Below are 15443 nucleotides of genomic sequence, written 5' to 3' on the forward strand. Positions count from 1 at the left end.
AAGGCCTCATTCGTACGAGAGCTTTTTTAACGTCCGTTAAAAAAGCATTCAAATAGAACAAATGCATTCCCAAGTATCTATTCACACGTCAACGCTTTTTTAACGCGCACTTTGTATTATCAGCGGAATGCCGTTTTTTAACGCTCGTGCGAATTGGGCTAACAGTACATATTTTTGTACAAATTGTAGTTGTCATTTATAAAATTAATATACTCGTAGTAGGTAAACTGCGCGATATTCAACGCAACAGAAACCAGTGTAACTAGTTGTGCTAAATTCTAAAACCGCAATTCCACATGAAAATTTGTCATTAAAGTAGACAAGTTCGCAGTTATTTCGGTTTAAGTCGGCCAAAATGCTAATTAAGAATAGGCACAAGTAGATATATCGTATACGATTGAAGTTTGGTCTCAATAGTTAGAACTCTTGTAAGTATCTATTGAATACATGGAAAAGCTAAATCTAACATGATTCATTGCCCTACATTTAAAAATAAAAATAAAAAAATGTGACGATCAAAGGGTCAACAGGATGTCAAGTGATTTACCACCCATGAAGATTTGCAATGTCAGTCAGTTTTTTTTTATAAATACAAGCTTATGTCGCTGAACGGTACAAGAAAGTGTTCCGTGAATTTTTCTTTTTTCTCTATAAAAGACTAATGACCAGCTGTGGACATCCGTCCATCGGTTCATAAATATGACGACGAAGAAGGACGATGATTATTATTAGAAATATAATGAGTAATGACATAGGTATAGGTAGGTACATAGGCATCTACTTCCTTTTGTAATGGAAGTAAACACGGTGCTAATGTCACTAACGCATCAAGAAAGCGGAATAGAACAAACAGCTCGGTAGGAAGTCGTGAGAAGTGGGCGTGCACAAGAAAGCAGGTTGTCTTTTAATCGTGTTTTATAGGCAGGCCTCTTTAACTTAGCGAAAGAAACTATAGTAAGACATAAGCATCCTAGTTAGATATAGTACCCCCATTTTGGTTTCTGACAATAGCTTAGGGAAGTCTATATGTTTTATAATAATAGGGGGGTAATTTGTATTCATAGTTTCCTTATCTATAACTTAACTATAATATTATATCATGATACAGATTACAGATTAGAAAAATAACGATGGAAACTGGAAAGTTTACACTTTTCAGTACAAATAATAATATTTATCTACATAAGTAGCTGGTCGCATATAGTCAATTACCAAGGTAGTTAAAATTAAATTAAGTAGTAATCTGAGTGTACGAGTAGGTGTAATGAAGTTTTGAAAATGTATTCCGACTGGTAAATTAAATTATTTCCTGTAACCTAGGTAGGTACCTGCTCAATTCAATTTAAATTCAATTAAGTATGTCATTAGGGTACTATTTGGAAGCGTTTAGATTTTAAATGACACCTACTTATTATGTGCTTTATTAGCTTACAACAAAAAAAACCGCAATTAAAATTGTCTGCATAAAGGACGTTTGTGCACTCATTCGTATCGAATTCGTATTCGTTTTTACATCAAAAATCTATCAAATAGGAATCGGTAAAATACGAATGAATGCTCACGCATAGTGTATGGCGGCCACTTTGAATCATATTTTTACGAAAACGAATACGAATGGGTGCACAAACGCTCTAAAATTATAAGAAAACTGCAGCGAAATTCCATCATGTCGATAAAACAAACTTAAGAATATTGTTTATAAATAAATTAATGCAAGCCGCATTGGATAACTGTGTACTAGGTAGGTACCTAGGTAGGAAATACCAAGTCATAGTTTCTTTTGTCAGCGTTCCGTTTGTATCTACCTACAGCGCAAGCATTGACCAGCTATCTACCTAGATAGTAAAACTGTGTCTAGGTTACTCATTTTGTTTTTTTATGTTTAGTACCTACTACTTATACAGTAGCTATGCAATTTTTATATTAGAAACCTCTATACAGTTGTTTTCATACTAAATATACCTAGTACTTGCTTAGGTAATATTAGTAAAAGTGTTTTTATTGGTATCTTTTGACGTTTTTATAAACAGGTTTCAAGAACTCCTTAAAAATTGTGTAACTAATCCCGCTGTTACGACCTTTTTTTCTAAGTTCTAAGTTTATTCTAAGTTTTATCACCTCAGCTATGAACATAATGATGTCTTGTCTAAGTCTCATGGTAATAAATTGTTTTATCAATAAAAATAATAATTGGGAACCCACCGCATTATCATCCCAAGAGAACTCCTACCATTATAGGATTAATGGAAAAACGGGTCACGACCCTCAGTAATGAGGAATAACGTCTATAGAGAGAGAGCAACAAAATTACTTATATATTTACTTATATATATTATTTACTTAAATATATTTTTTATGGTCTTTAGTTATTTATTATGTAAGAAGAACATGGCGATAAATCGGTCATGAACAGTCGTCATTTTGGTTTAACAAAAATCTGCCTTTGCGTTCTTATGTTAATTCTGCAAAACATTGCACAAAGAAGCAAAAAAATGTTTGGCAGAGACCATCACTGTACCATTATAACAACTTTCTTTAAGTTTGCATAACGATTTTAACAACATTCAAAGAAATTGTAATAAACGGCAAAAGAAAGTAGGCATTTGCGTGAACTGGAATATACGGACACATATTTTGTAAATTGCAAGTTTACTGTATCGAGCCCCAAGAATGCTCTAATTTTACGATGATTAATTTATTATTTCAACAGAATTCGGTGTAAATATTCTGAAATGAATTAATTGCTATGTTGGTAAATACTTACATAAAACTTACCAATATAAATTAATATTTAAGGATAAAAAGTAAGTAGGTACACATATTTTGTAAATTGCAAGTTTACTGTATCGAGCCCCAAGAATGCTCTAATTTTACGATGATTAATTTATTATTTCAACAGAATTCGGTGTAAATATCCTGAAATGAATTAATTGCTATGTTGGTAAATACTTACATAAAACTTACCAATATAAATTAATATTTAAGGATAAAAAGTAAGTAGGTACACCGTCTAAGACCTAAGAGATCAAACAAAACGAGGCAATTTAGCGCTTGTGTATAGCGCTAAATTGCCTCGCTGCTGAAAGGCTAGGTCGTTGAGCTAAGGTGAAATACCTAACGCAAATTGAAAACAAAAGTAGGTTATTAACAATAAACTCAACAAATTTCTAAACAAATAAGTAAGTTGCAGTCTTAACCGCGACACGCAGCGAGCTGAGACCCTATCAAAAAGGACCCGGATAGGTTCGAAAACTTCGAAACTAGTCGAGCTTACATCGACGAAATACTTGAGTATGACCGTAGAAATAAAATGCAATAATTTCAATATTCACATCCACAGAAATCAATCGATTGCACCAACGAAATGTTGCGCAATCGTCTCCCTATTAAAATCGATTAAAATTACCATATGAATAAAATTAACAGGAACATAAAAAATTTTGGTAACGGCATCGTCAAATTGTATGGTCAAATCAGACGGCACTTTCTAAAGCGGAAAGTGGAAATGAAGTATTTGAAATTCAAATCCATTATTAATAATTAGAAATCCATCGGTTGCAGCTTAGACCGGATGTGTCAGACGTATGTGATGCAGAGGAAATAATGCGAGATGGATACGAGAAACTATTGAGGCTTCGCCATATGGACTGATCGTTTTTATGGAAAATGTTTCAAACTTGGGCGCGTTTAAAACCCTCGTAGCTTTAGTTTTAACTTTACATAATTAACTATCACCACTATATCATCTTCATCAATTCTGACCATCAAAAGTAGTACAATAGTACCTACTTTGAATAAATGATTTGAGTTTAAAGATTTTGAATGATTGATACATATTATACGGTTTTCGAATATATAAACACTTTTACAATTAATATAACAATATAAGAGCATACAATCTCAGATAATAGGGCATACATTTTTATTTTCACTTGATCTTATCGCAGTACTTAATTAATAAAGATGCAGTGTAGTATCAAACTGTAAAAACGATTTGATGGAAAGTTTAAACCTCGCGGACGAAGTTAGTTATAGATAATACTGAAAACAAAAACACGTATAAAATGATGCATATAATATTATATGTATTAGGATAATGGCATGTTATTATGAAATTTTTGGGACCAATTGGGACTTGGAAGTTGGAACTCTCATAGTGCCATAGAAAAAAATCTAAACGATCCAAATCAACAAGTCAATTCTGGAAACATATTCCGCGAAACAATAACGGCCGCAGGTAGACCGTTTAAAAGCAGGTAGATTTAAAAAAAAACAATGTTCACGTGCAATTTTGTAGATTTGGTCTTTCCCCCTTTCAACTTCTTCGCCGGTTTCCGGTAAGCATTTAATCTGGGTATAGGTATTAGTTAGGTACTATTCCAGCAGCGACGTTTTGGCCTCCTACTCGGGGGTTCGATGCTGGGTTTTGACCTCTAACTTGTCGGAATTAAATATTACTGCTTTAATGGTGACGGAAAAATCTTGAGGTCTAGCTATATGCCTGAGAGTTCTTCATAATGTTCTCAAAGGTGTGTGAAGTCTAGAATTACGCACTTAGCCAGCTGCGTGGCGTCTATGGCCAATCCCTTCTCATTCTAAGAGGAGACTATGATGAGTTGATCAGTTGATTTTATTCTAAACTCATTTTTCACTAGCTATTTTTCTCCTCTTCATTTTGAAACGCAGTCTTCAAATAAATAGGTTCAACTTCTTCAACCAAACCGATTAGTTTTGCATTTATGTCACTCTACAGTCGACACTGCCTTCTTATCTTTCTTCTATTCTTCCTATTATTATGTAGGTTATTAGTATTAATTAAGTATATTAGCTCATTGTTAATTCGACGAATTTCCTCATGCGTAAGTACTTAATAGTTTATCACTTTGCTGAATTAGTTATAATCGAGTCCAATAATTTTTAATAAACCAATATTCCGTTGAATACTTAGTTTCATACTCAGGTGACTAAGTATCACTTTATTATTATTTTGTCTTATCATAGATCTCTTCGATCAACTTCGATTTATAAGTTAAATAAAGCCTCATTTCTTCCCAGACATACTCGTATCATGTTTTTTCAACTTTTATCGATTCAGTGTTTCTTTATCTGCACGAATGGATGCGCAGGAGTCGCTCACGGAATAGTACAGTTATCCACACATGTTCGTGCTATTAAATACGTGCATATTTATGCGTAACGTGTCTACTCTAACGGTGTTCATAAGGACTTGAAATAAAAACGTGTTAGTATATTATATGTCATGAAAAATTAACACACATAATATACAATACTAGCTGTTGCTCGCGACTACGTTGACAAAGAGCTTATGGAATTTTTTTTAACCTTTTTTCTATGGTACTATAATATTTTCCGGGGATAGCCGACAATATAATGTGTTTCTATAGATCAATTTATATTATATTAAGTAAAAATCAACATTAGGTCTACGGCTGCGAAAATTGACGCATTCCGTTAATTTATCTACTGTTAAAACAGTCACTTTGGAGTGTATATGTATACTTTGAGGTGTAGATAAGTAGGTACGTGTATCCGGGACTGTACCTCCGGACTAAATATTATGAATACCTAACATTATACCTACAAATTTCGTTTTCGGGATGGATATCTAGAATATGAACACGCGTTTCCAAGTAGGCATGCCCTAGGACGGCTGTTTAAGGGTGGATAAATAAATGGAATAACCCTGAAAATGCCAGAAGTAAGGCAGACTTTAGTACGGATGATATCAATAGATACCTACCTGCCTAAACATTTTCAATATTGTACCTATTGGTTTCGCAACATTTTGTTCCAAAATATGAACAATACTTAATTTGATCTTTATCTTCATTCATATTTTGAGGTCGTTGTGGTTTGTTGACCAAGATTTTAAAACAATTGATGAACAAGTTGCGATATATCCTGATATGCTTGCACTATGCATATGTAGAAGTTTTTTGTTCGTATTTACGTTTTCATACTTCCTTGTTAGGTAGACGTTATGTTTTACGTTTTCCTTCCTTCTATTTGCAGTTATAAATATATTTTTTCAAGGTTTTCGTAAAAATCTAAATTTAAGTAAATAACTAAGTAGTTATAACATTACATTTTAAATGCTCAACTGCCAAAAAAAATCTACGTTAAAAAAAAGAGGGTAGGTATGGGTACAAGCAAAATATATTATGAAGCATTTTTAAAAAAACGTATTTCGTATATTTACCTGTATATTGTTGCGCTTAACTTCAACATACAGCCAGTTGTCTGTGGAGAATGCTATTGCCATTAAAGCAGCGGCCACGATCGCTGTAATGGTCGCTATAGACAAAGTTACCGCTGAGCAAGGCATTTTTACAACCTTCAAGAGACAGTAATAAGTAGAAGGAATAGGGTATATCGACACAAACACAACACTATGTTTATTCGGGAAGTTCACCTATACAGCATTTTCGTAAACACTTAACGGGACGGGAAACACGACAGCACTCTCACAATTTAATAAAAACTCATATAAATGCGGTCATCGCCTACCAGCGTACCGAATTCGCGCGCGAGACTTCTTAGTTCGTCGCCTACTTCGCTCCGTCTTGCCTTGCCGCTCTCTTGCGGATGTGAAACTTTCGAAAGCGAGCCAACTCCCTCAAGTGGCAGGAATTTAAATTACAATAACCGGTTCCGTGATACCAGCCTCAATAAATCTCCTACATTGGTAGAAATCTAGGCATGAATGTTTAAAATTATAATTACTAATATTAGAATATTCATAGTTTACAATCGAATAATCAACGTATTTAATAGAAGTTCCTCGAAGAAAAAATAATGTTCTTAATAATCAATAAACGTATTCTAGTTTTTTTTTTTTAACTTTATTCCAATTAATCGTCTGTGGTAGGATGTAAAAAGTACCTACTCTGTGGTTCAATGTCAAAGGACACAGACCAATAAGTCAAAGGATGTCAAAACTCCATGTCAAAACTCCAAAACGTCCAAATAGTGATCGATCATCGAACGTCAAGTGCCAAAAAAAGTCCACCAAACAAATTAAAAAATAAAACAACAAAATAAAACTCTGTCAAAAAGCAGGCTTCTTGTTTTTGTAACTATACGGTATTTACTTGTGATTTTCTAATAAGTGGAAAGAGTAATTAACAAGCGACATTGTTAGGAATGGCGGATTCTGCAGAAAATACCAAATACGACGACGTTCTCACCTCTATTTTGGTCAATGAAAAATCAATATTAGGATTTTTATCTACTATATTCAATTTTCTAGCGAGACGGTAAGTCCTATCGCTTTAATATTAAAGATAAACGTAAGTTCTGTCAAAGTACAATGAATTTCGTTTATTTCTGGCAGTACGGATTTCTACTATGTTCCTGGCGATAGTGAATATAAAAACATGGGTTTCCCGCCGGGAGTTGCAGAGGAGCTCGTTCTCAAAGTATTACGTAGATGCGACCCTAAAAACTGGCACACTAACACTGACATATCAACAGATATGAATGAGATTATGTGTTCCACTGTAGCACAAGAAGTGGAGGTTGTAGCTGATGAAAATATGGATGAAATTAACGAAACATTAGAAGACATTGAGTTAGGGGATAATAACAATAGTACTCATAGTAAACAAGATGCAGGAACTGTTCAAAGCAGTAAAGTTAATGAAGATGATAAAACAATGTTTCCTGAAGATTATGAGCCCCCAGTAATACCAACTCAAAAAAATAGTGAATCTTATAATGGGGCTATAAGAGAGAAGTACTCTTGGGCACAAACTATCATGGATTTGGGTGAGCATATTCTGTGAAATATTGAAGAGCTAATTACTTATAGTAAGCACACATTTATCTCACATAAACATAGCAGGTACCTATCTAGCACACCATTAAATTGATTCTAAAAACAACATAAAAAACAAATTTAATCTATAAGAAATTGTCATCACAATTTGCAATAGCTATTATAACAAATCATTGATAACTTCAAAAATAAAAACCCCAAAATCAACCACCACCCACTCCTAGCACAAGCTTTACGCTTAATTGAAGGGGAAATGGGAGTATTAGTCATGCTAATCATGACTAATATCCCTTTAAAAAAAATTAGTTTTAATTTTTTCCAGATGTAACAATGAAGCTGCCACCAGACATAAAATCGGCGAAAGAACTGAAAGTGACAATAAATCCTGGGGACCTCTGCATAGCTTGTCGCAATGGTGATATAATTGTCAAAGATACACTTCCATATAAAGTAAAAACAATGGACAGTTTTTGGAGCATCAGTGAGGGGAGACTGCTTATACATTTAGGTTGTATTTAATCCATACTAATATTATAAATGCGAAAGTGTGTCTATCTGTCTGCTAGATTTTCACTGCCCATCTGTTTAACCAATTTTGATGTTTGGTACAGAGAGCTCGCATCTCGGAGAAGTACATAGGCTACTTTTTATCCCAAAGATTCTGTGTTCCAAAGGGATTTTCAAAAAATTCACATAGACAAAGTTGTTGGCAACATCTATTTAGTACAAAGGTAGCTAACATTATGGAGATGAACATAAATTACTTAAATCCTGGAAAATGAAAGAGTTCCCATGCGATTTTTAAAAAATCCACATGGAAAAAGTTATGGGCATCATCTAGTTTTTAATAATGAAAGAATATATTGAGGGCCAATATTTACAAGCCATTATTTAATATATATAAAACTCAGATATACAATTTGTCTGATTTTGTTAAAAATCTCATATTCAAATATTACTGAGTTCTTATGAATATTATTAAACTAAAAATAATCAATAATATCAATTTACAGAAAAAGTTCAAGAACGCTGGTGGAATAAATTACTCAACGGAGAAGAAGAAATAGATATTTCCAAAATTGACTGTTCAAGACCATTAAATGAATTGCCAGAAGATCATATCGCTAAGGTATGTGTAAATATTATTATTTAACATTTATTTTTACACTTAAAAGTAAATAAGTCTATTTACTTTCTATTATGGCAGTTTTTTTAATAGTTACACCACACAACTGCTACTGCTTAGTTTTTATATTATTATATTATATCGTTTTTAGATCCATGAATTACAATGGAATCAAGAACAAAAGATGAAAGGCCTGCCTACTAGTGATGAAATAAGGAATATTGAAACCCTCAAAAAGGCATGGAATGCGCCTGGTTCTCCTTTCAAGGGCAAAGAGTTCAATCCAAATGTACTTATCAAAAAGTAAAATAAACTTTATTTAATATGCATTCCATTTAAAATTAATCATAAGCGCATACATTATATTGCTTGTAAATAAGTAATAATCAAAATTAAACATGTGCACTGTAAAATTTAGATTTTTTCTTTTTCTTCAAACTTTGTAACAACAATTTTTCCAATCATATGCTGTTCTTCCAAAAGTCTATGAGCCTCCTTCATATTTGCAGCATTAATAGGGGACATAACTTTAGTGAGTGTAGTTTTCAGTTGACCATTTTCCAACATCTTAGAGATTTCCTGAAGTATCTCGTGATGCCTATACTTATCATCCGTATTGTATATAATCCTTGTGAGCATCATTTCTGATGTTATGGTTAAACTTTTGGTCTTCAAAGGTTTCAAATCTACCAAACCGCTGCTGTCTACAATCAAGCAGATCTTACCCTGGGGTTTAATTACTTGCATCATTGTGTCCCAGTATGGATATGGATCATAGTTTACTAATATGTAATCTACTCCATTACCATAACCGTTAGCTTCCAATTGTGGAATCAAATCTTTAGTGTGATTGAGGACAATATCAGCACCATGGGCCAAAGAAAATTCTTGTGTTTCCTTTCGTGAAGCTGTCCCAATCACATTGAGGCCTAAATTTTTAGCCAATTGAGAAGCAACCGAGCCAACACCTCCCGCGCTGTTTATTATTAACAATGATTTACCTGCATCTTTCTTGGAAAGCAATAAGCGATCATACAGAGATTCATAAGCAGTAACTCCAGTTAAAGGCATAGCCGCCGCTTGTTCGAATGAAAGTTTTTTTGGCTTTAGCCCCACTAAAACTTCGTCGAGAGCAACATATTGAGCATTTGAGCCGTTTCTTCTAAAATCGCCAGTGAAGAATACTTCGTCTCCAATTTTAAATATTTTTGATGCATCACCTTTAGCCACCACGACGCCTGCCCCGTCGAATCCTAAAATTCGCGGCGTAGTTTCAATCGTCGGTTTCGGTGCTCGAAGCTTTGTATCGATAGGGTTAACTGCTGTTGCCTTCACTTCCACCAGAACATCATTATTCTGCATAGTCGGCAATGCCACTTCTAAATCGAGCAAACTACTAGGATCCGAAATCGGTAAGTATTTGTAAAAGCCAACAGCCCTCATAGTTTTTGGTAAAAATTTCGCCATTGCGGACGAATTTTCTTGTGAAGCACTTATATTATCACACACGCTTACGATTGTAAGGCTTACGAAACACGCAATGAAAGATAAGCGGCAAAACATTGGACGTATCATATTATATTTTATAGTTGTACTGGCAAACAATGACAATGTTCTATTCAAATTTCTTTCATAATATTAATAATAATAATTAGCGACCTTAACAACCGGTTTAGCGGTGATGTTGAAGCTACGATTTTGTGAATAAAATTTAAGCATGAATTGCAGATTGCAAAAGGTAACAAAAATGTTTATCATCAAATCAATATTTGTTGATTGTTTTGACTTAGGTATTTTATTAAGTTTATCTGCAACATAATTTCAAATTACTCATTAAAATTTATAACCTTCGACCTTTCGCGGTATTTTTTATTTGACAGTTGGAGTTGACAATTGACAAGTTAACCATAAAGCAACAGTGGTAACGGGTAACATTAGAAACGTGTTAAAGACTTTGTCGACGGTTCAATAGAAAATATTTAAATACCTTACTATTAATGATAAAAATCTAATACTTGCAAAAACTAATTTTAAAATAATATAAAAGTGTTCTTTGTTTTCCATTCCACAAAAGAAAACATAAACATACAGATACGAGATACTTATTATATTCTATTAATTAATTATATCCATTACCGATAATGGGCAGTCCAATGGTAAAGTTGGCGATATTATACCTCCGTGCCTCGATTAAAAAAAACCTACGGCTATTAAACTTTTTTTTTGTATTGTAAATTGATCAAAAATTCAAAACCCTTGAGCACCTTAATTCTATAAAAATATGCCCGTTTCTCGTTTCTACTATAACTGTACTGTAAGAGATTCTACTATGTGGAGATCTTTCAGATCTTTCTGTCTCGGTACCATAGAACTTAATTCTTACTCTATAACGTAGAGACTGGTAGAGATTAGAGAAAGAGATGGACCGCGTTCTTGGAGGTAAGCAAAGATGTATCTAACTACCTACACAAATTCTCTTAAATATAAGGTAGGTACCTAGTTATTAGCTGATTCGCCCCGGGGGAAGTTAGTCTCCGGGATGCAAGCTATCTCTACATAGTTTTGTACATTTGGTCACGATTAAGTCGATGCGCCGTAAATAGGTAACAGACAAACAGACACAACTTCGTGTCTTCTACCAGAGACTTTATTGAACTTAACTATATACTGAATAAATGTCTTTGATTGATATTACTAGTGTTATAGCTGTTTGTGGAACAATATCACTTTCCTTCGGTCAATCTTTAGAAAAATATACGAAATGAAACACATTTTAACATGCTGTAATAATAGTACATTTATTAATATATTCGTAATAATATATTAAAAGATATGACTATACACTGTTTGTATTTCCCTTTATCTCAACCCGGTACAAGCAGATCAATTATATCCAATTTATATCACAGAATATAGGCATTACAATTCACAGTGTGCGGATGATGAAATAAAGTAAAGCCATTAGCCTCACAAAGCTTAATAAAAACAAATAGGTAGGTACATAAGTAGATTTTACAACTTCTAAGACTGAATTAAACACAAAATAAATTGGTACTAATTATATAGAAACATACATAGGTACCTACTTACATAGAATTAAAATGTCATAAAATCACAAAGCTATTGGAAAGTGAAATGAAAATAAGTTTGACCCACATTTTTAGGTACTTACCTAATCGTTTATTTTTTCAATACTAGGGATACCTAGATTTTAGTAATCCATTCAACAGTTTTGCAGTTATAAGTAAGTAGGTAGGTAGGTAGGTACCTCGTAGCCAAGGTAATAATTATTAATTTAGAAGGTAGGTACTTGTCTACTTAAAAAAATAATGCTTATGGAAATGCGGTTGAACTTAATAAAGCTTGTGCGCTTCATAAATTACATTTTCAATTTTTCTTAAATTAAATAGGTACTGATATCTACTTTGGTAGGCTAAACATTACTAACTAGTAGAAAAACGCAAGTTAAATATTTGGATATTTAAAATACAAGCATAACATCATCTAGGTAGGTACAACAATCTGAATCATTTTTGACCCGGTTCACAAATATTTTTAATTTTAATCATAAGCATAACATACGTATGAGGTAAGTATATTATGAATACTTTTAATATGTACGGAACACGTTTTCTTGATATGATCGCACTTTCCTACACAGAGTTAGAAATAACTAGTCAAAGTTTTACCTACCGTCGTGTCCCGTTACTTCGCCTGGTTTTTGACAGTTTTTGTCTTCCCGCCTAGAGAGTGCTTTTTATTTCAAGTCCTGCTTTTAATATATGGTGGCCTTTAGACATGACTATAAATTAAGACTGTTACGAAAAGTAATGCAGTTTTTAGAATGCCTCAAAAACTGTTTTGACTGAGCTAGGCGAAGTAAGGGCACAATTCCTAACTTCGCCTAGCAGCGTTTCTATGTTTATTGTCTATAATAAATGTCTCTGAAAAAGCGAAAGACCTATAGATTATGCCGCAAAATCATTTTGAAACGTATATGGCAGAAAACAAAGTTCATTTTAGAAAAAAATTATCGGTAGGCGAAGTTAAAAACCCAACTGCCGTTGTTTCCATACATTTGTTCTTTTTTGCTAAGGGTTGTCAAAAGTAAAGGAATCATAAAAAATACATATTAATACTGAACATGGTTTTCATTAAAAAAAAAATACATATCCTTAAAAGTTTTTATGAAATTTTCAATGAGAAAACTAAAACCAAAATTAAATTTAAAAACTAAATCAGTAGAAGTACCATAAAAAATCAGGCTTTTTAGAAGGTAGGAAAGCGCACAAAACAAAAAATGTTGCAATAACAAATAGAAACAATAATTTTTGAACAAATTAAGTGTATATAACACAATAAAAGTAAGTAGTAAAAATTTTGATTGCCTATATTTTATATACAAACAGAAATAAATCAATATTTTTTCTTCTTGAACAGTACAAAGTACGAACCCACGAGACAGTTTTTTACAGTTTTTTTTTTAAATTAAGATTTGTTTGTTCAGTTGTGTTGTTGTATTCAGTTGGATAAGTGCCTATTATTATCTATACTAATCTATCTATACTAATAAATAAAATTGAAGTGTCTGCCTGTAATTTCGAAATAACTACCTCATATTAAGCTCATATGGTTATTTGAACGATACCATAACTGAATTACAATTTTTGAATTGTCTGTCTGTCGGTTTGAACGGGCTGATCTTCGGAACGGCTGAACCGATTTTGACGGGATTTTCATAGACAAGTTGAGGGTTGACTAGGAAATAACATAGGGAACTTTTTAACAGACTTTCAAAAAGGGAGTTTTGTTTTTCTACCTATGTACACTGAAATCTCCAAGATTTCTGAACCGATTTGTGTATTTTTTTTTAATCAATAGAGGAACTTTGCGACAATGTTTCTAAAAAATTTGCATTCCAACTCCTCAATCCTGATGCTGCAGGGGACCTGACCACCAAAACTGATAGGTACAAATGAATTTATCAAAGATTAAGTCACAACCCTAGGGTTAGGCGAAGTACGGTACCATCATGGTGGCCGCAGTTACCTTGTTGATAAATCTTGATGTAACTCATTATCTACATAAGATATATTGAAAACAATTGTACAACATAAAAGACGATAAAGTAGTGATTTTATTTTACAATAAAATTTAGCCATACTTGTCGTAGATTCTTGGCGGCACGTAAAGTTTTTGACCGGTAGAAAAAAACATCTCACTTCCCGCAGCAGATAAATGGCTCTGGTCGCTATTGTTGTACAGTTAGTTACAAATGGTCAGGAATAGTATTGCCGTAGATAACACTAGTATTGTATTTGGTAGGTTTTGAGCTGTTCGGTTCCCAACTTTAGCAGATTTTTCGATGTTTTTAAAATTAGGCGAAGTATGGTTTAGCAGGCGAAGTCAAGGGACTCGACGGTACGTTTAAAATATATCTAACTAGGTAATACTGCTTTGCGGATTTTAGGTGATACCAAGATTTTCTAGTCTCGTTTTGTTTTACAGGGAACCAAAAGCTTAATTTTGCTATAATCCGCTGTTAACAGACCAATCTGCATGGTGCAACATACAGCATGCGATACGTCATCAAGCCGTCAGTTTACAGAAAAGTCGAAACGTGTAAAATGATTTTAGTTCAGTCAATTTGCAAATTGCCCTCCGAAAAAAGACCTACCGTAATTTGACATAATGAATCGTTATGTATTATAAAAATTTTGTTTAAATAAAAGTTGTAGCTAATTTTGTGACGAACAACTTTCCAATTTACATTATCATAAAAAAATCATTTTTTCCTATCGAAAATAGCGTTGAAATACTTTATTGATCCATTAGCGCCCTGTACTTTTTGTATTTCAAGTCGGATGATGTCACTCCAATGACAAAAAATGTAGTTTGCAATGCCCTCTACATTTTTATTTAAAAAACTTTTTCCTAAAACCAGTAGTTTCCAAGAAAAAAGCATTTCAAATTTTTTTTATTCATTTTTGAATTTCTCAAAATCAGCAATCAGCGCGACCTTTTTATTTTTCCTGTGACCTCTTGACATGCCCCCCTAACGATACATTATGTCAAATTACGGTAGGTCTTTTTTCGGAGGGCATCTAATTATTCCTTACATATTTACTGAACTATTTGTACCAAATACATTGCGTAGCGCTACGCAAAGTTTTAACACAGGTTATGGTCACAGGCATCTTAATTTTTTTCTTTCTTATGTTTTTTTCTTACAAACGTCTAGAAATATAGAAATCGCAAGGGATGAATTAATGATCGTGTTCTTTACAATGCTACCTATCGGATAATTACTAAATTCTAAAAACTAATCATGTCTAACTCGGCGTAGAAAAACAGCTGTTAGTTAAGTACTTGGTTCCAAATTTTTTTATATTGAATTTATATAATTCAAATATTCAATTCAAATAGGCAAGATTTCTACAATGCATAATTTTTTTATAATGATACAGAAAACGAATTAAAATGGTTTTCGTATTCTTAGTGAGAATTTCGTAACATTAA

General features: G+C 33.1%; 3 protein-coding genes and 1 long non-coding RNA gene across 5 annotated transcripts in view; 2 read left to right on the top strand and 2 right to left on the bottom strand.

Annotated features, from left to right (window-relative positions):
* LOC123871903 overlaps positions 1-6633 on the bottom strand; it is a 67888-nt gene extending 61255 nt beyond the window's left edge. The window contains exon 1 of one of the 2 annotated variants that reach the window (XM_045915951.1): positions 6221-6633. In XM_045915951.1, the coding sequence (XP_045771907.1) occupies positions 6221-6346 (126 nt within the window). In that variant the 5' untranslated portion in view covers positions 6347-6633. The remainder of the gene's footprint in view (positions 1-6220) is intronic. The other variant, XM_045915950.1, reaches the window with a different exon arrangement.
* LOC123871914 overlaps positions 1-15443 on the top strand; it is a 575184-nt gene that overhangs the window by 412994 nt on the left and 146747 nt on the right. The gene's annotated exons all lie outside the window — the stretch shown is intronic.
* On the top strand, positions 6981-9341 carry LOC123871901 (nudC domain-containing protein 3). Its single transcript, XM_045915946.1, has 5 exons — positions 6981-7277; positions 7355-7788; positions 8121-8306; positions 8812-8927; positions 9076-9341. The coding sequence occupies exons 1-5, from the start codon at positions 7165-7167 to the stop codon at positions 9229-9231; spliced, it is 1005 nt and encodes a 334-aa protein (XP_045771902.1). The 5' UTR covers positions 6981-7164; the 3' UTR covers positions 9232-9341.
* Positions 9223-10795, bottom strand: LOC123871896 (zinc-type alcohol dehydrogenase-like protein SERP1785). The gene has a single exon (XM_045915939.1). The coding sequence runs from the start codon at positions 10497-10499 to the stop codon at positions 9339-9341; it is 1161 nt and encodes a 386-aa protein (XP_045771895.1). The 5' UTR covers positions 10500-10795; the 3' UTR covers positions 9223-9338.

The sequence above is a fragment of the Maniola jurtina genome, chromosome 14 (genome assembly GCF_905333055.1).
Source record: "Maniola jurtina chromosome 14, ilManJurt1.1, whole genome shotgun sequence".
Lineage (NCBI taxonomy): Eukaryota > Metazoa > Arthropoda > Insecta > Lepidoptera > Nymphalidae > Maniola > Maniola jurtina.